Below are 20,928 nucleotides of genomic sequence, written 5' to 3' on the forward strand. Positions count from 1 at the left end.
CCCCAGCTTTACCCTGTGTTTTCTAATGTAAGAAACTGTATTTATGGGCTGCTTGAAGTCTCCTTCATGCTCAGAAATTATCCTGACCATCAGAAGAGTGGTGTCCTACAGGACAGTCTATAAACAATCATCTTTTTTATATTTAACTTCTCCAAGCAGTAAAATCTGGGGTGAGGATAAATATTGTAGTTTTTCCACAGGAAGCCAAAGGATAGGATGCAGCATGTAGTGACTGACTGCATTCACTGTTGGCTTTCTGCTCCTGACATTTGGAGAATCCTGCAAAGGCAAGGGAAAGGAAGAACTGCCGAAGGAAAGGGAGAGATCCCACATTCCAGCTGCAGGCTGCTGCCCAAACTTGCAGAGTCTGGGATTACTGGGGAAGAAGCTGCCACCTGAACCCCTTCCACCTTCTCAGCACCAGCAGCCAGCCAGGTTTCCAGAGCTCTTCCACCACCCCCCAGGCTTTTCCCCGCCCTTCCCGCCCCTACTGATCCCCTTCCCAGGCTCTCCTTTTCCCAGCCTAACCTTTCTAAGTGTCATCATCAGCCCCTTCTTCTCCTCTCATCCAAAATCCCACTTGCCCAATTGTTGCAGTGGGGATACTGCAACACGCATATATCAAACCAGGAGTCCCGTGGAAAGGAAATATATATGGACAGACAGATTCTTGCTAGCTGTTTCAGAGATGTTTATTTCTCCAGCCGCATGGCCGGAGCTCTGCCGAGGAACTGTTCCAGTCACGGGACCAAGGGTCCTTCTGCCCGCGCAGGGAACACAAACCAACCCATGGGAACGAGGCTGAGCAGGGGCAGGGAAACCCCGTGTCTGTGCCCTCAGGGCCCCTCTCCCAGGGCTACACGGCAGGGGAGGGACCCCAACACCTCACCCGTTTTATTTTAATAAAAGGAGAATGAAAACAACTGGATAAACATAACAAGAACAGTTTCAGAACAAAACAAGCCACCCTCCTGAGTCTTTAAATGTCCAAACAGATTCTCTGGAACATCTTAGGGCTGACAGAAGGGAGACAGAATTCTCTGAGCATGCTTTGTGGGGAAACTGAGGCAGGAGAGGGTTTAACTTCTTCCCTCCCCCTTTTCCTCCCCCACTCGGCATTGGAAAGGGATTTTTGGGGAAACAATTGGCAAAAGCATGGTTTTGTGAGGGAAACCATGGATGAAAAAACGGATTGGGAATACACTGGGGGTAATAGGACATAGGGTAAAAGGGAAAGGTGGGATTAGGAAAGGGAGACTGTAGGGGGGGCTTACAATGGAGATACTGTCTAACATGACTACGATTTTTTGCATATATACTGCCTTTTACAGGAACACCATCAGGCCCAGTGACCTGCGATGCTTGTAACCCTTTTCTCCCTAGTACAATATTAAATTCCACCACCTCTCCATCTCCCAAGCTTGGGATGCATTTTTCAGGGTTATTCTTTTTAATAGCAGTTCTATGCACGAATACGTCTTGCTGGTTGTCACACCTTGTTATAAAACCATAATTTTGCTTAACATTATACCATTTTACTATCCCTAAGGTCTTAGTTACTATGATCTTTTCCTTTTTCCGAGTGGCTGCTGTTTTTTGTCTCGCTGCGTCTTTGCTCTCTCCTTCGGTCGCTCCCGTGTTGGAATTGTCGGGGCTGCTGGTGCCTGCGCGCTCTTCCCGGGGTCGCGTTCGGGGCTGCGTGGGCCGGGCCGGGCCGCGCCGCTCAGTTCTCCGCGCGTCGCCTCCTCTGGTCGCAGCTTCGCTGCCAATGCCGGGCGCTGCACCCACGTCTCGGCCGGGCCCCCGGGCGACGACTCCCCCGCGCCCTGCTCCAGCGCGTGTTTCGGTTCGGCGCGGCTCCGTCTCGGTCGGGCATTCCCGGGGCTCACTCCACCACACGCTGCACGCGGCCGTGCGGGCACCGCCGGGTCCCGCCGCGCCTCGCTCCGCCACCGACACTGCGGCTCGCGTGGCTCCGCCCGCACGCGGGAACTGCCTCGCTGCTGCTCGCAGAGCGCTCGGTGCACGTGGCCTGGGCCGCACGGTCCCTGCGCCAGGCTTCCCTTTGCCAGGACACAGCTGACATTGCTCAACAGTCTCGGTAACTAAATAATATTCACGAAAATATTCTTCCATCGGCATATATTTTGACTCAAATATTAACTGTGTCCAAACGGTTTTCCAAAAGCCCTTGGTAAGAATTAAATCCCAAGAAACATAGAAAAAGTTCTTAAACAACCATGCCAGGAAGTGTTTCAGTTCTTTCTGAGCTTGAATCAAGCTAAAATTTACAAATCGTTGTTCAAGAATCGTTTTAAGTTTAAGATAAATGTCCATATGCGGCTCGGAGAGCCAAGAGTCTTCCCACTGTTCCTCCATAGTTTAGATATGGAATAGCAAAGCAAAACCAAGAAGAGGAATCCAAAGTTTCCAGGGTTTACTCACACAAATCAGTCGCTTAGGGATCGGGGATCGTTCTGCCCGCATTCTCCACCATTTGTTGCAGTGGGGATCCTGCAACACGCATATATCAAACCAGGAGTCCCGTGGAAAGGAAATATATATGGACAGACAGATTCTTGATAGCTGTTTCAGAGATGTTTATTTCTCCAGCCGCATGGCCGGAGCTCTGCCGAGGAACTGTTCCAGTCACGGGACCAAGGGTCCTTCTGCCCGCGCAGGGAACACAAACCAACCCATGGGAACGAGGCTGAGCAGGGACAGGGAAGCCCCGTGTCTGTGCCCTCAGGGCCCCTCTCCCAGGGCTACACGGCGGGGGAGGGACCCCAACACCTCACCCGTTTTATTTTAATAAAAGGAGAATGAAAACAACTGGATAAACATAACAAGAACAGTTTCAGAACAAAACAAGCCACCCTCCTGAGTCTTTAAATGTCCAAACAGATTCTCTGGAACATCTTAGGGCTGACAGAAGGGAGACAGAATTCTCTGAGCATGCTTTGTGGGGAAACTGAGGCAGGAGAGGGTTTAACTTCTTCCCTCCCCCTTTTCCTCCCCCACTCGGCATTGGAAAGGGATTTTTGGGGAAACAATTGGCAAAAGCATGGTTTTGTGAGGGAAACCATGGATGAAAAAACGGATTGGGAATACACTGGGGGTAATAGGACATAGGGTAAAAGGGAAAGGTGGGATTAGGAAAGGGAGACTGTAGGGGGGGCTTACAATGGAGATACTGTCTAACATGACTACGATTTTTTGCATATATACTGCCTTTTACAGGAACACCATCAGGCCCAGTGACCTGCGATGCTTGTAACCCTTTTCTCCCTAGTACAATATTAAATTCCACCACCTCTCCATCTCCCAAGCTTGGGATGCATTTTTCAGGGTTATTCTTTTTAATAGCAGTTCTATGCACGAATACGTCTTGCTGGTTGTCACACCTTGTTATAAAACCATAATTTTGCTTAACATTATACCATTTTACTATCCCTAAGGTCTTAGTTACTATGATCTTTTCCTTTTTCCGAGTGGCTGCTGTTTTTTGTCTCGCTGCGTCTTTGCTCTCTCCTTCGGTCGCTCCCGTGTTGGAATTGTCGGGGCTGCTGGTGCCTGCGCGCTCTTCCCGGGGTCGCGTTCGGGGCTGCGTGGGCCGGGCCGGGCCGCGCCGCTCAGTTCTCCGCGCGTCGCCTCCTCTGGTCGCAGCTTCGCTGCCAATGCCGGGCGCTGCACCCACGTCTCGGCCGGGCCCCCGGGCGACGACTCCCCCGCGCCCTGCTCCAGCGCGTGTTTCGGTTCGGCGCGGCTCCGTCTCGGTCGGGCATTCCCGGGGCTCACTCCACCACACGCTGCACGCGGCCGTGCGGGCACCGCCGGGTCCCGCCGCGCCTCGCTCCGCCACCGACACTGCGGCTCGCGTGGCTCCGCCCGCACGCGGGAACTGCCTCGCTGCTGCTCGCAGAGCGCTCGGTGCACGTGGCCTGGGCCGCACGGTCCCTGCGCCAGGCTTCCCTTCGCCAGGACACAGCTGACATTGCTCAACAGTCTCGGTAACTAAATAATATTCACGAAAATATTCTTCCATCGGCATATATTTTGACTCAAATATTAACTGTGTCCAAACGGTTTTCCAAAAGCCCTTGGTAAGAATTAAATCCCAAGAAACATAGAAAAAGTTCTTAAACAACCATGCCAGGAAGTGTTTCAGTTCTTTCTGAGCTTGAATCAAGCTAAAATTTACAAATCGTTGTTCAAGAATCGTTTTAAGTTTAAGATAAATGTCCATATGCGGCTCGGAGAGCCAAGAGTCTTCCCACTGTTCCTCCATAGTTTAGATATGGAATAGCAAAGCAAAACCAAGAAGAGGAATCCAAAGTTTCCAGGGTTTACTCACACAAATCAGTCGCTTAGGGATCGGGGATCGTTCTGCCCGCATTCTCCACCATTTGTTGCAGTGGGGATACTGCAACACGCATATATCAAACCAGGAGTCCCGTGGAAAGGAAATATATATGGACAGACAGATTCTTGATAGCTGTTTCAGAGATGTTTATTTCTCCAGCCGCATGGCCGGAGCTCTGCTGAGGAACTGTTCCAGTCACGGGACCAAGGGTCCTTCTGCCCGCGCAGGGAACACAAACCAACCAATGGGAACGAGGCTGAGCAGGGACAGGGAAGCCCCGTGTCTGTGCCCTCAGGGCCCCTCTCCCAGGGCTACACGGCGGGGGAGAGACCCCAACACCCAATTCCTCACAGAAACCTCCCACTGCCTGACCTCTCCCTGATTTTTGTCTCAGTCCCCTGAAAATGACAGTGACAATGGTTTTTCCAAAAGGAAACTACTAGGCTCGTCCCACAAAATTGATTTTGCCCCCAATTTTGCCTGCAATGCTAATAAGCATTGAACAGAATCTGCTGGAACTAATATCCCATTTATAAAATCTGTTCTAAACCTGAACAAATAAATCCTATGTCTATGAAATTGTAAGATAGGAATGCTTGATTCACAACTCTCCTTGTTGTTAACGAATCGTTGTATTTAAAATATACTTTATAATGAGATGTTGTATTTGAAATGCAGCATTTGAGTGCTGATCACCTTTTCTTTTGGTGGAATGGAGTCCTCTGCCAGTGGGATTCCAGATTCTGAGCCTGCTTTTGCAAACCTCAGCTCTCAGGAACAGGCCCACAACAGAATCATTTCCTGCTGGTGTTCAGTATAATTTAATTTAAAGAGCACCCAAACAAATGTGAAATACTCATCATGTGTCACTCAGAGACTGAGTTTGCTGAAAGAGAAATGGAGTTCAGTCATTAAAATATACAACTTTGTTTCTGCAGCCATGAAATAAGACAACTGATGGATAAATATAATAATATATTAAAAATGGGGAGGGGGGGATGTGTTCTGGCATAATTATTTATTCTTGGAAAAAAGTGTCCTGTTTGCCCATCAACACACATCCCAGTAAAATCATCTCTATATGATCTTAGCAGCACTTTTCCTTTATCCAAGGAATACACTAATCACTGAAAAAATATTCATGATATTTTTATTTGCCCCTAGGGCCAAAATGCAAACCTTGATTTCTTCCTTCCGTTTTTTGTTTTGATGCTCTTTTGTTCTGTTTTGTTTCCATAAAGCAAAATAAATTCTGTTTATTGAAATATCATGTGATAAATCAGTCTTGATTTTGATGGCTCATTATCCAGTCAGTCCCCATATGAATAAACAGTGTCTTGGATGGGAAGTACATGGACAGAAAAGCAGGCGGTTCAGAGGAGATTTGGTATTGTGCAATTTTGAGCTCCAATGATGAGGTAGAACCATTTCCTGGTCTTCAAATACATAGAGCTACCATGAGGAACTCAGCCTTTTCCAGCTTTTTATTCCTTGTACAACCTTCTTCCCCATTCCTTAATTCTTATGGTAACATTTTCCAGCACTTGCTGTGCTAAATTCTGCTGAGCCGTTCAGGAATTTATTCCTGCAAGGCATGTGAGGGTTTTGTTTCCAAACAAATGAAGAATCCGAGATCCACATGGTGATTTGCCCAAAACAATACAAGGCTCAATGGTGGTTCCTACCCTCAGCCAACAGAACTTTAATATCTTAAATATTCTTTACATTTTATGTAGATTGGAGGTGGAACCAGGGGGTTTCACCAACAGCTGACAGCAGGTTTGCATTTCTAAGCAGGGTATTTTAATGGTATTGTTTGGGCACAGAGATGATTTCCTCTTTGAGATTTGTTTGTTTACATTTCTTTAAAGATCTTCAGCTGTTTTGCCTGAATTACCAGAGAAACCCCTCTTTCCTTGCTTGCCTAACCCTGTTTTAACACAAGCTTCAGCAGCCCACACCGAAAGGTGACAGAAGACTCAAATGTGCTTTGTGAGGTGCAACTGCAGGTGCAGAAAGGTGGCAGAAAACCTGTTCAAATGTGCTTTTTGAGGTGTAACCCTTGTGCTGTTCCTCAGCCATCAGGTTTGGGCGGATGCCGCAGGCGGAGAAGGAGAAGCTCCTGGCAGAGATCTCCAGCGACATCGACCAGTTAAACCCCGAATCCGCCGACCTGCGGGCGCTGGCCAAGCACTTGTACGACTCCTACATCAAGTCCTTCCCTCTGACCAAAGCCAAGGCAAGGGCCATCCTGACAGGAAAGACGACAGACAAATCAGTCAGTTCCCTCTTCTCTTTGTTTCTTCCTTTCTTCTGTGTAAATGATTTACCAAGTTGACAACGCAGCTCTAGGAAAAAAAAAAACGAAAAAACACCAAACCTAAAAAAAACCCCCACTTTGCTGTTGGCAGTTACATATTTCAAGCTGTGTTTGAAACACAGGAAATGTTTTTAGATAGAATAAGTAAACATTATTTGAAAAAACTCCAAGTTCACCTAATAAAATACTTGAAACCGGTACAAGAATTTGAAGGTCATCTTAACCTTTTTGTATTCTCTGATCCTCTCTTCCCGTTTTCCTTCTCCTTGCCCAGAGGTTATCTTCCACACTATCTGTTTAAGGTGTCTTTCTAGCTGTCTGGAATTGCCTGCTGTCCTATTCCAGCATCCCTACCACAGTGTGTTACCAGCACTGGCTGTTCCCTAAGGAATATTCCTTTTCCTAAGTGGCAAACGATTCCAGCCCCAGCACAGCCACCAGGCTGAACTGTGATGCTCATTCTTATGATGCTCTGATGACTTCCTGCTTTTAACTGGGTTATCTCAGGTCAGATCAGTGCCCTGTGTTGGTGCAGTTGGAATTTTAGGAGGATGGACAGGAAGAAGTAAGGAATGGTGATAAGTGTGTTTGTGGGTTGCCTTGCAAACTTCACCTGCAATGCATCACAATCTTCTGTATCAGTGAGAGGAGGATAAATAATGTCTGACCATTTCGGTAGGTTTTAAATTTGGACAGTATTTTAATACCTAAAGAACAAAATAGTTTGCCAAAACCTACAACTCTTAGTTTGATGTTATTTTCTAGAATCATTGGCAGAAATTTTACTGTCAGGATTACAACGGAGATTGTATTTCATTTTCCTTAATAATTTCAAAGACAGCAAAGAACATGGAGGTATTTCAGGCTCCAGAAAGGTATTTCTTCCTTTCCTTAAAGGCAATTAAAATAATAATTTCAGTGTTGTGCAGCAATTGGTTGTATCCTTTACATAAAAACTTTAGATGTGGTGGGCACTGACAATGTGGGTAACTTTTCAGCATGGAATATATAAAATTTGAATCAGCAAAGTTTATTTATTCTGCAGAAACTGATGTGCAACCTGGTCATGTCTGAAAGTTCCACCACTGCAATTCTCGCCCAGTAAATGTGTAATTACATCAATTACATTCTCCTTTTTTCTTGGAGGTTTTTAAACTTTGGCACATTAGAAACAGCAATAAACCAGTAGACAGAATCCAGCTTTTCAGTGCTGCCAACTTCCAAGTCTTTTTTGAAAATACCACTGAAAAAGTGACAGTATTCAATGGTTACAACTTCCATGTTTTTATCAATAGATTTGGTGCTCTGGAGCATCAAACTGTTTACTATGGGCAGAGTTTAAACTTCTGTTGTTTTTTAGTTGCTGTATCATCTGAATTAATTTAAAACGTTTGGATATGCAAGTGAGTGTATCAAAACTAGAATGAGTAACTCATCATCTCCTGGGATATACACAGAGCTCATTTGACATGAGATTCCACTCACAAGTTCATCTGAATCTTTATATTAAAAAAATCTTCAGCTGTTTAGAACTCTTCCTTGATCTCCATCTATCATCAGCAGGCCAGTGGTGTAATATAGGCTTTCTAAAGCACATGGGCATGGACATAATAATGACTTTTTGTTGTACTTGGTGCTCCCAGTAGAAAGAACAGAAAGAAATGACCTAATAGAACCAAAATACGCATTTTAAAAGCATCTTCTGCAGTCTTGTTGCTCCACTGTTCCACCTGTGTGCATATCCATGTGTGCAGACACATATTTAATGGTTTCGCTGCTGCCAAAATGTCATTACCTCTTGAGAAATTCCTTCTCCTCCTGCCTTTTCTCAGTGCACACCATTCCTTGAGCTCTCTGTTTTCCCAGCAGTTAAGGACAAAGCTGCCATTCCCTGCCCCCTTCCCAGCTGTGAGCTGGATTTGGCCTCTGTGGGGTGACCAAACACTTCCCAGTGTCCATGTGCAGAACTCTGGGATGGGAGGAGGATGGGGATGAGCCTCTGTGGGCATTGCCACCTTCAGAAGGCACCACCAGTAGCCACTTCCAGTTTAATTCCATAATTTAGCACTGATTAGATTTCAAAACTATTTTAATCAAATAGGAATAGAATTTTAGGAGTTCCCAGAAGCTGATTCTGTGGGAAAGGACTACTGACTATGGCTAGGAGGGCTTGGGTTATTTTTGAACCTGTTCTGCAACATGTAGTGAATATAAAACCATGAGACTGAGCACCCCTATAAGGCATTAGAAGTTGCAATCATAAATGACCTTATATTTTAAAAATTATTTCTATAGTCCAATTGTTGGACTATAATCCCTTGTATTTTAATTAATTAATCAAGTCTGTTAACAAACCTATTCATATCAGTGGGTATTTGCTCAGTGCAGCAGTGAACTATTTAATCATTAATCCTCTGAGGGAAAGATTCTTCAAATAAATTGGAGAAATCCTCACATAACCACTTCTTTAAACCCAGGAGCTTCTTTTGCATATTCTGGAACAGATTGTTTCCAGATCCTAATGGAAGTATTCTGGCACTACTTTTTCTAAGCTGCTTTCAAAATTGATTTTTTCCAGTTGAGTTTATTTCACAGTCAAACTCATTCTTGTGTTCTGAATTGCGGTTTGTATCATGGTATTTGTTTTTTCTTTCCCAAAGACAAGTTGAGTGGGTTTAAATAGATCCTAACTTTGTTGTTTTTAAAGGAGTTAACAGCAAAAGGTTATGTTTATCAGATAATCAATGCCATAAAGTTGGTATTACTTGCAGTGTTTCCTAGGATAGAGCATGAAAGTAAATAAAGGAATCAAAATGTGAATACTCTCTGTCTTTCTACAAAAAAAGAATGTTCCTGTACACTCATTAGATACTCTCTTATAGAAGCCATTATAATTCAGTTAAAATAAGTATCATTTTAACCTTTTGTTAAACATTCCAAACTTTGAATTCTGGAATTACAGAATGTTTTGGGAAACAAACAGCGAACAAGCAAAGGAAAAGGCATAACTCCTGGATACTTTAAAATAGTGTTCCTTCCCCCCCTTACTCAGCCTTTCTGTAAATCATTTTAACATTGTGAGGATATTTGTTTTTATAGGTTTAGGACAATTTAACTATCTTGGGAGCCCTTGATAGGTTCCTCAGAGATGTTTGAGGGGTTGCTGGTGAGTTCCACCCCCGTTTGGGTTTCTCAGGAGTCGAACGCTCTTGGAAAGGACATTTGGGAGTAAACGGACTTTTTCCTTTTGTTTTTAGCCCTTCGTTATTTATGACATGAACTCTTTAATGATGGGAGAAGACCAGATCAAGTGCAAGCACGTGTCCCCCCTGCAGGAGGAGAACAAGGAGGTGGCCATCCGCATCTTCCAGCGCTGCCAGTTCCGCTCCGTGGAGGCCGTGCAGGAGATCACGGAATTCGCCAAGAACATTCCGGGCTTCGTCAATCTTGACCTGAACGACCAAGTAACTCTCCTGAAATACGGGGTCCACGAGATCATATATACTCTGCTGGCTTCTCTGATGAATAAAGATGGGGTTCTTATATCTGATGGACAAGGATTCATGACACGGGAGTTCCTGAAGAGCCTGAGAAAACCTTTTTGTGACTTTATGGAGCCCAAGTTTGAGTTTGCTGTGAAGTTCAATGCACTGGAATTAGATGACAGTGACCTGGCAATATTTATAGCTGTCATTATCCTAAGTGGAGGTAAGTGCTCTCTTATTTATGTGAGATTTTATAGGACAGAATTGACACTTTTATCTCCTGTGCAAACAGCCAAGTGCTCAGCACTGCAGGGTGGGAGTGAGTGCATTTACACAGAGGTTTTTTAGTCATTTTCAAATTTCTTTTTGTTGTTTGCCCTTTATTCAGTTTCAGACAGAAACTGAAAATGGAAATGACCCACTATTAGTGATGGAGCTGGAAATGCCTGCTGAGTCATCAGCTCATTTAGGCTGAAAACAAAATCAGGGCTATCTCCTGGAAAACAGGAAGGGTGGAATTTCACTGGCAGGAGCTAAAATTCTGCGTGAGATTTTTTTAAACCTGCAATTAGGTTGTGTGGCTTGCTAATTGAACACAAATAGCTTTGACTCCAGAACAATTCCAAAGGACAGGGGGTATTGGGCTTACAGGGTTATGGTGCTTCCCATTGATCTTTCATTCGTGCAAGGTTTTGTTTGCCTTCTAAAAGGAGGGGGAAATACATTTCTCAGGAAAATGATGGTCCCCTAATGCCTGGGAAAACCAGGCATGGTGTGCCTGTTCAGATTCCCTCAGCTGCTCTGTTTGTGTTGTCTTCATGCATCACTCTTTGAGCCAATCTGAAAGCCCAGGTATCACACTGCACACATCCAACACTCCACTGAAAAACCACCGAATTTCAGCTTTTCTGCAGACAGCCACTGTGTTCTCCCTTCTCCTGAGGTGATGTCGCTGTTCTGTTTTGTGAATTAGTGACAGCTACCAGGATTTATTTCCCTTACACACCTTCAGACATAGATTCCAGGCACGTTGAAGCTCTGTTACTTTGGCCAACACTCCCAAGGCAGTGATGTTGCACAAATAAAATCTTGCCCTCCTGATTTGTGTGTATTTTGGCCCAACATGGAGCTGCACATATCCGTGGCAGGAATGTGCTGAATGCTCTGGATTCGGCTCCTCCACAGAGCAACGCCGAGTATTTCGTTATTAAATCCCATTTCAGCAATCAAACACAACCACATGCTCTGGTTCTAAACACAGCCCTGCTGCTGGGAGGGCACTGATAGGCAGAGCTGCATTTAAAATCACCTCCACTTCCTCCTGGCACCGTTTTTCATTCAGGAAAAATGGGGGATCACAATGTGGTTTGTCCCGCTAATTCCGCTTCCAACAAGAACTGCTCCCAGAAATTTCCTTGTGCAAACCTTGGACACCATGATCCCTGAGGACTCTGCAGTAATTCAGGCAAGGAAAACACCTTGCTGGTATATTTTTGGTTGGCTTTGACGGGAGAGAAGAAATGGCACAAGCCTATCAGGGCACTGCACAAAACATGCCAATATTTCGCAGTTTTTAGTATAATGAAATGTGACAGATGAGAAAAAGGCCTCTCAAAATTCACTCCTAACTGCAAAAGGGGAACTTGCTCTCTGCAAAGCCCTGTCTTCAGCAGTGTTTGGTTTACTCCAGAGGAAATAGGAATGATGTAACCAGTCTCACATTTTAGATTGCAGGAGGACAGTGATTCACATATAATAATTAACTGTGTTGAAGCAAATTTATCAGCATGTCTCTTTTTTTTCAAGAATAATTTGTAAACAGAGACCTGTAAAGAACTAACGAATTTGAATCAAGTAACTGTGTAGCAGAACTCTGAAGCAAATCTGTGGAGAGATATAAATCTGTGTAAATATAAATCAGTCCTTTCTAGGAAGATCATTTAATTGCTTGATAACAAAGATCTCGCTATCTTTTTTCAGAACTGTTTTTTTTTTTCCAAAAAAGCATGATAGCTGCTTGAAAAAAATGAGTTTATGTTTTGAAAACAATTCAGCTTTGTTGCCAATTAGAGAAAGCTTTTATCATGGAATTTACAGCCAGATATGATATCCAGTGAACTGGATGCGTTCTGTGGGACTAAAATATCTTACGTGATAGAAAGCTGAGTCCAATTTCTCAGCTGTCTCAGATGCTTCTGTAGGAGCTATACCCTTGCAAAATTGTATTTCTGCAAGAACTATTTGAATGTAACATGGTGATTTCACTGAAAACAGGATTTCAAAACCAGAGTACCTCGAGGACTTGACTTGCTGCAGGAATCCTGCAACGCTCAAGTCCCTTCATGAAATCCTGTGTACAACTATCTTTAACAGAAAACCAGTCTGTGGAACCCAAAAAGATCCCAGCCAGGGGATTCCAAGGAATGAATCTGTCATTACCTAGTGAAATGATGCTAATTCTGCTGGCTCCAGAGGGGCTGGCTCTTGTGCAGCTCTACAGAGAGGAGGAGAAGGGAAAGGGAAGGATAATTCCAGCTGGAACACTACACGTAGGAAGCTTTTCATTGGGAAGTGTTTGGAATTTGCCACAAATCCTATAAAACTGTTCAGCCTTTTGATAACCAAACAGCTGCTTTTGCACGTTATCTAAAAAGGCAAAAAGCCCAAGTCACAGCCCTGAGAAGCTGACAAATTAACTGTAATAGCAACAGATGGAAAGTACTCCCACTCCCACAGTTGATTTTACTGTTCCTGAGCTGCTCAGTGCAGCCTCTCTCTGTCTCAGAGGTTCCAAATGTTTCTCTGAACTCATTTCTGAAGAGCTGCTCTTACTGTTGGTGCTATAACACAACATAAGTGGCAAACAAAGTCTTGTATTCCGAATTTAATGCTGGTGAGACGGAGAGACCGTGTGTGAGCATAGGATATCACCTTGTTTGTACAACAGCAGTGCTTTTTGCCATCAACAGCAGCACCAACCTCTCATTGCAACATCCTCTAGCTGTGGTAGCCTTAAGAGACACACTTTGGTTAAATGAGATTTGGAAAGCTTTTTTTAGGAGATATTCTTCCTCTGTGCCGCTGAGGCACATCCTCAGTCAGTAGTGAGTGCTCTGTACATGTGACAAAGAACTTGAGGCATCTTTAAAAATATCACATCCACCTGAGCTGAAGATGAACTCTGTCACAAGAAGGTTTAAGGAGAACAAGTTGGATGGCTCTGTTAGGGCAGGACAGATAATACCCCAAGCCTTGTTGGGACAATTCACATTTATGAACTGAGCAAACTCGCTCTAGCAGGTTGGTGTCAAACAAAGAAAAAGCTTAAAAGGGAATTTTGTACCATGTTTACATGCATGGACACAAAGCTTTGTGTGTTATCTTCTGCAGTGTTTGGATACAGGAAGGTTTGGATACAGGAATATTTGGATACAGCAGTGTTTGGGGCAGGGTGTCCCTGTAAAGATCCACACTCTGGCAGTCCACGTGCAGTCAAATGGGTATTTATACCCAAAGATGTTTCTAAAGTCACTTTTTCAGTTTTCTATGGGTTTTTTTACCCTAAATTTTAAGCCACAAGTCCCTGCTCCTGATTTAAACACCATATTCAATAATTTTGCTGCATTCTGAGGTCAGCAAAATTTGAAGTTTTATCGCTGACTGTTACCAACAAGTGATTCCTATTTCACTTCCACACAAATCCCGCACTTCGTTAGAACAAAGAAATGCTTTGCAATCAGAGCAAGAACTGCAGATCATCACTGGAGGCATTGAACCAAAATCCTGGTGACAACAATATATGTGACAGTCTCAGAAGACAAACCTCAAACTGCTGAGTCACATCTGCCTCAGCAGAAGGAAAAAGAAGCAGCACGTGTGTTCACTCAGCCAGATCTTTGCCCGTTTTTTCATGCCGAGATTGTAGAATGTGCATTTAAATGCAAAATGCACTTAGTCAAAGCTATTAAAATGTAAAGTCTTGCAGGTGGCAACTTCATATGTGAGGAACAGGTAAAACATTGTAATTATTTTTAGGGACATGAAAGAGGCATCCAAATAAGTAAGTAAATAAACAAATATTCTCCCCTGAGACAGTATAGACTATCAATTTACACAAAGTGGTACTGCTGGCACTCAAAACTGGGGTTATTGGCCTTTCACAGTCACTGTGAACATCTTCTGACTTGGAACAATTTCCTGCAGAGTTTTCAAACCAATTGAAGCAGCCATAGGACAGTGAATGAAAACATAAAGAAAACATGAATAAAGACCCGTAATAAACGAAAGGGAACCATGGTGCTCATAGTCCTCATGGGTGAAGGGCAGGCTGGAGATAGCAGAGGAAAAAGCTACACTTCAAACAACAATCTGGTCTATCAGGGAGGATTAAAAGCAGCATCCAAATCCCTCTGAGTTCTCTCTCAGCTTATCATACCAACTCTTTGGCCCTGTGTCACCCATTTTCATTGCATCCTAAGAGAGCCCTGCTACAGCTCCTTGGTTTTGTCCTTCACTTCCCTCACCAGTTCCCTTTGCAGTTTGCTCTGGCAGCTTTCCAGCAGCACTTAGGTCTGCCCAGAGGCTTCCCCCCCAGTGTCTCATGCAGTTCCACACTCCCATTCCTGTGTTTTCTCGGTCCCTATTGCAGTGGTTCTCGAGGCTCACTGTTCATCATTCCCCTTGCCCTTTTTTCTGCAAGGCACATCCCTCTGCAGCTCCTTGCTGCACTAAACACACCTTTTGGTACAAAACCAAATTGGTCTGGAGCATGTATATTTAAGAGCTTTTTAGCAGTTTGAGATATACCATAATAGCTGGATGTTTAAGCTTTTGTCTCTTATTTCCTTTTTTCCTGATTTAGATAAGTTTCTTGGAACAGAAACAGCATTTTCCTCTGCAAAAAGATTTTTACTGAGAAAGTATAGCAAACTGTCAACACCCAAAAAACACTGCCCATATCCTGAAGTTCTCATTCATGAAAAATCTCTCTTGCCTTCAATGGGAATTTTCCTTCCTCTTGAATTGGCTTATTTAAAAATAACATCTGATGATCTCTTTGGCTTTTGTCAGAGTCATCTTCTCTGCCTCTGGTTCCATTGGGTCATTAGAAAACCATCACAATGGGGTTTTCAAAGGGGTTTCAGAGTTTTAGCCCCTGCAGTCTCACTGACCTTCAGTTGACCTCGGGCATCCGAATTCAGGGGGTTCCTGATAAGTTCCAGACCCAGTGGAGTTTCCTCCTGGACTCTGAAGCACAACATTTGAATGGGGATTCGCTCCTGAAAAACTCACACCCCAAAAAATTCCCACCACAGAGGAGCAGGGGCCAAATGGAGATGAATCTCAGAGGAAATCTCAAGGCCACGTCTTTGTGCTTTCTGGCTTTTTCTATCCCTGCACACTGAGTCATGCCCAGCTAGCTCAGAGTTCAGCTGCAACACGCAAGGAAAATTTAAAGCTATCGCAACCCCAAAGCTTTAGCAGCTTTGAAGGGCTGAAATTTGGGAAGTGCCAGAAAGATGTCAGCTCGATTCTGCAGCACAGGCAATGCATTCAGGTAATTGAAAAATAAATACCTAACATTTATCAAAAATTCTTTAACTAGCTGAAAAAAATTGCTCAGAAATATTGCCAAAGGAAATGAATAAAAAGGAACCTTTTGTCACATTTACTCCCAGACTTTCTGAACCAGATTTTATGGGGTTATCCATTGAATGGGATAAATGAGTGATCTCTGCAAGACAAGCACATTGGCAAACAAATATCCAGGTTCATATTCAAAATTACCATTATTCCTATCTCTGAAAAGCTCTGCCCAGACCTCACCTCTTGGGGAATGGAGTATCCTTTCCTGATCAGTGACCTTTGTTTTCATGGCTTGTGTGTACTCATTTGTTTTCCTGCCAGCTTTGCCTTTTAGTTTACACTGCAATTCTTTTCCCCCGTGAAGTAAAACCCTGATGTATTTATAAAGAGCTTTGTTTTCTCTCAGCCTTTTTTCCAGTGTGCAGCACGAGTCCAGCTGACTTAGTAGAACTCTATGCACAGAAAGGTTACCAAGATCACAGGAAATAACAGCTTATTTTTTCAGTTTTTAATAGAGATCAACCTCTTGTCCTTGCTGAAATGGAATTATTGCCTTAGGGAAGTGATTTAAGGCTTGCACTGCTTTTTATTGATCAACCAATGGAATTAATTTCATAGCTACACAGCAAATGTTATTTACATTGTTGACTCTTTCCATTATGATAGTTGGGATGCATGAGCCAGTATTAAGCATTTTAGCAGTAACAGATTCATGGTGGTCACTGTCATATGTGAGGATTTAACAAAGTTTAGCAGCTTTCATTGCTTAGACATTCGACATTGCATTAACTTTCAGTGCTGGAGAATCAAATAATTTATTACCTCAAGTTAGAAATCAAATGTTACGAATTCTGCTAATAACTGCAGCCACTTAAGGATGTATTTGGGGACAGACAGAGCTAACAGAACAGCTGTTATGATGAGGATAATAATGGCTAAAACAGAAAGATTTTGCTTCTTGCTGAAGAAGAAGCTGTGCCAAAGCTGCTGCTGGGCTCTGGCAGTGCGAGGAGCTGAGTGTGGCTGGAAACATCCCCCAGCCTCCTCCATGCCCTGTGGCAGGAGCCCAGGAGAGGCATTTTCTGCACAAGCCACAGCCACTGGTCTCCACTGCCATCAGTGGCTGTGCCTGGGCTCATGGGCTGATGCAAAGCTATCCTGAAACTTCCTCATAGCAGCTGCAGCTTGGGCGTGGGGAAGAACTGAGCCTGTGATTTTTAAATCTCCCAGGTTAGTACGGCTGCAGAAGTTGAGTTTATGCCTTTATTATTAAATTTTGATGGGTTCAAATCCACCTTAGCAGGAAACATTTTTAGTGGTAACAAGGACATGCAAATCCATCAGAGTATCTGTCCATTTTCCGGAAGTGAATTACCTGATACAGATTGTTTGTCCCCCAACTATCTCACTCTTTTTTTCCCCCACACACTCCCAGTTTACTGTGGAAAATCCACTGTAGTAGAGTACAAACCTGTTTCTGGATCAGCACCACTTGAACTGCTTCCAAGACTCTAAAACCCCTTTGAGCAGACCCCAGTGAAATCTTACAGACTACCTGGTGGTCGAACAGGTCCCAGGAAATGCCATCTGTAAAGGCTGAATTTGCTAAGAAACGTGTACGGAATGAACACATGAGCTCGATGTGATGATGCTCATGAACTCCCAACTCTTTTCTTCCCCAGACCGCCCAGGGTTGTTAAATGTGAAGCCCATTGAAGACATTCAGGACAACCTGTTGCAAGCCCTGGAGCTGCAGCTGAAGCTGAACCACCCCGAGTCCTCACAGCTGTTTGCAAAGCTGCTGCAGAAAATGACGGACCTCAGGCAGATCGTCACGGAGCACGTGCAGCTCCTGCAGATCATCAAGAAAACCGAGACAGACATGAGCCTCCATCCGCTCCTACAAGAGATCTACAAGGACTTGTATTAATGAGCAGAGCAGTTCTTAATCCCCTGACATAATGTATGTTCTTCAGATTGCACTATTTCTTTGAGGGAAAACTTTGCATACCTAAGAAATTACTGTGAAACAGCATTTAAAAAGAGAGAGCTTAGTATAGTAGATCTATTTTATGCATATTGTTTATAAAGACACATTTACAATTTACTTTTAATATTAAAAATATCTATATCATGAAATTGTTGGCAGTATTTTCAGAATTAATTTTTTAACTATGTTATTTCCTAAAATTGCTTGTCCAAGTATGATCGATGCTTCACTCGAGTTGGTTAAGCATGCAGTTAAATTTTCAACTAAATAAAAACCTTTCTCCTTGAACATTTCCAGGGAAATGTTTGAAGTATTACGTTCTATTTTGTGCTCCCAAGGCAGCAGCAAAATAAAATTCAGTCGCAGATCAGTGTAACTTCCCAGGGGAGTTTCAAAGGCCAAAGGGAGGAGTGGCAGGTCTGACAATATTCGTGCCTTCCATAATGAGATTTGACACTGGCTGAGCTCTGTAAAGGGGGCTTGGTGTAAGGAAAAATTAGCCCACTCATTTGCAGGCAAACCCAAAAATGAGATGCCATTTCAAGAGCTAATTAAGGAAGGAATATGCACTGCTCAGCGCTCTTAGGAAACAGAGTCTTTTTTGATTCCTCTGCTCATGCAAGTTTGAGACAGGTGGAGCAGCAGCTGCTCCCCAAGGCCTCCAATTCCCACCCCACAGCAGCCAGAGCTGAGCTGGAACAGGTTGGTACAAACCTCTTGGCCTGAGACGTTCCCAAATTATTTGATAAACTGCCATTGAACAACAGTCAAAATATCATGGAAAATTGCAATGCCATGACAAATTAACCCCTAAACAAAAGCACGGTTTGGATTAATTCCTGTAAAGATAAAGCTGTGATGGAAACCCTGCACCCTTATTTCAACTTGAGCTCCTGATGTTCATCCCAAGGACACTGGGAGATGTTGCTGCTGTTGGGGCTGTTGGTTTTCTTGCATGTGATGCCCTACAATGCCACCTAAGAGTTCCACAGGGAGCAGAGCACAGCACAGTGAGCAAGTTTTACAGAAGATAAATTTCCTAATACGGTCATTTTGGGGTATTCTTGGTACTGAGGTGAGAGGCCCTTGCATTCACATTTCCCCTGCCCACATTTGATAGTTTGTGAATGTGACCCCTGACAAAGTCAAGCAGGGGGGGACCCACGCTGGTGGACCAGAAGAGGGAATACTGGGGGAAAAAAGCCACTATTCATAACTTATATCTCGAGGTAAGGAGAGGTCCCCAGTTGAATATCCTTGGTTTCCTCTCCATATTCATATTTGATTTATGTAGCAAAAAACGTGCCTTAAACTTAGTGAAACGAGTGATACCTAAGCAAACCAAGAGGTGATGTGGGTGTGAGTAAGATCTTCAGGGAGTACAGACTGGCTTTGCTCCTAATGTAGACCTTAAAGTGAGACCTTGAAACTCTTAAGTCAATGCAAATTATGCAATAAAGAAGTTGAGAGAGGTAAATATTAAAATTAATCTTCCAGCTCATGCCTTCTATACCTGGAAACGTTTCCTAGTACTTGTTTTGGGTAACCTCTGGGCCTAAGGTCAGCCGTGAGCGCTATTCCCACCAGGAAGTTTGGGAAATTGGATCATTCAGCCTCCAGGTTTAAAGCCCACAGGTGGAATTGCACTGAGATGAAGTCACTGCGAGGCTGAAGAGAACAGCTTTGATCCTGCCAGGCTTGCAGTGAGATCACTTCAGGTAGCTCAGCAATGGTGGCCCTGCAGCAAACACAATATTGCAGTCAGTGCTCGGCGTTGCACGTTTGCTGCACGTTTCAGGGTGTTCCAGCTGAGCCCAGCACTGGCAGCAGTTACATGCACACTTTTATGGCTGTTACAATGCAAAAGAAAATATTCTCTCTCTGGTTTAAGTTGTTCTCCACCGCTCATTTGAAATGTTGCCACCCATCCCTTGGTGGGGGAATTTTACAGAGCTCATCCCGTCCTGTAGCAGATGGATCAGAGATGAGCTGGCACTGAGACGGACCCCAGCTCCAGCACTGAATTGCTGCAGTAGCAACACACAGCAAGAACCATTAATCTGAGCCTGCATTTCTTAGACAATCCAATTTCCCACTGGCTTCCCTAGAAATGGGAGTCCAGAAGTAGTTTCAAATGAAGAGGAATTCTAGGGCATGCCCTTACAGAAGTAATATTCAAATTTATTTTAAAATAAGTGGCAGAGATGCTCTGACAGGGAAATTGAGTCCAGTGCTCAAAAAAAATCTGTGCAACCCAGCAGCACATTAACCAAAGAGCTTCACTCCACTCCTGCAGGGGGTCATATTTTTGAAATTCAGCAGTGACAGTGTCTAAGCCACTCAGTCCAAAAATCCCTATATTTTGAGAGTGGCAATGGAATCATAATCATAACAGTTCTGCAGGAACGGGTGTTATCCTTTATGAGGATGAAGGGACTGGATGCCCAAAAGCCTACACTTCTCTTTCAACTGTATCAGCTGCTCTAATAAAATACCCTGTTCTCCTTATACCCTGTCTTCTCTCACATACTGATAGTTACTCACCATGTTTTCCTCAAGCCATGCAAAGTGTTAATTTTTTATGTGAGTCACTAATCACTGACATTTCTGATTCTAAGCGGTTACATCATGGTTAAGAAGTTTTGCCTGAAATACTTTTCTACAAGAATAGGTCTTAAGGGAAAAATGTTCATTTAATGGACAATTGCTGTGTACTAATTTAGAACAAATGACTGTTATGAGGCTATGAAAACATTTTCTCAAAAAATAGCATTTTCTCTTGTGAATTATATTCAGAATTTTGATCTAATTGTAAATACTTTCTGTTTCTATGGGACTTTATTTATTAAAAACAAAAACTTGCTAATGGGAGTTCATAAGTAGGTTGTCATACTTTCAGACTCTCTGGAGTTTTGGGTAGAATGGGCTACGCCATAAATGAACAATTTGGGTTTTGATCTTCAGTGCTACTAAAAGCATTTAACAACTCAAAAATAGAAGCAGTCAGCTGGTACATGGCTGCCTTTGAAGAGCTTCATTTTGCTGGTGTTATACTGTTCCTTAGTCATCTGTGCACTACATCATCACATCCTCGGGGATGATGTGGGATCCTGGAGATTCCCACAGGCTTTGAAACTTCTGGGCTGTTCCTCTGTCTTGTATTTCACACTGATCTGCTTTTTCT

At 43.6% G+C, this 20,928-nt stretch overlaps 1 protein-coding gene across 4 annotated transcripts in view; it reads left to right on the top strand.

Annotated features, from left to right (window-relative positions):
- Window positions 1-20,615, top strand: part of PPARG (peroxisome proliferator activated receptor gamma) — a 58,205-nt gene extending 37,590 nt beyond the window's left edge. For 3 of the 4 annotated variants that reach the window (XM_032120980.1, XM_032120979.1, XM_032120981.1), the window contains exons 5-7: window positions 6,442-6,641; window positions 9,941-10,391; window positions 17,437-18,037. In XM_032120980.1, coding sequence (XP_031976871.1) covers window positions 6,442-6,641; window positions 9,941-10,391; window positions 17,437-17,684 — 899 coding nt within the window. In that variant the 3' untranslated portion in view covers window positions 17,685-18,037. Of the gene's footprint in view, window positions 1-6,441; window positions 6,642-9,940; window positions 10,392-17,436 lie in introns of all 4 variants that reach the window. The other variant, XM_032120978.1, reaches the window with a different exon arrangement.
- Window positions 20,616-20,928: the final 313 nt, after the last annotated feature.

Source organism: Corvus moneduloides, chromosome 11, assembly GCF_009650955.1.
Source record: "Corvus moneduloides isolate bCorMon1 chromosome 11, bCorMon1.pri, whole genome shotgun sequence".
NCBI lineage: Eukaryota > Metazoa > Chordata > Aves > Passeriformes > Corvidae > Corvus > Corvus moneduloides.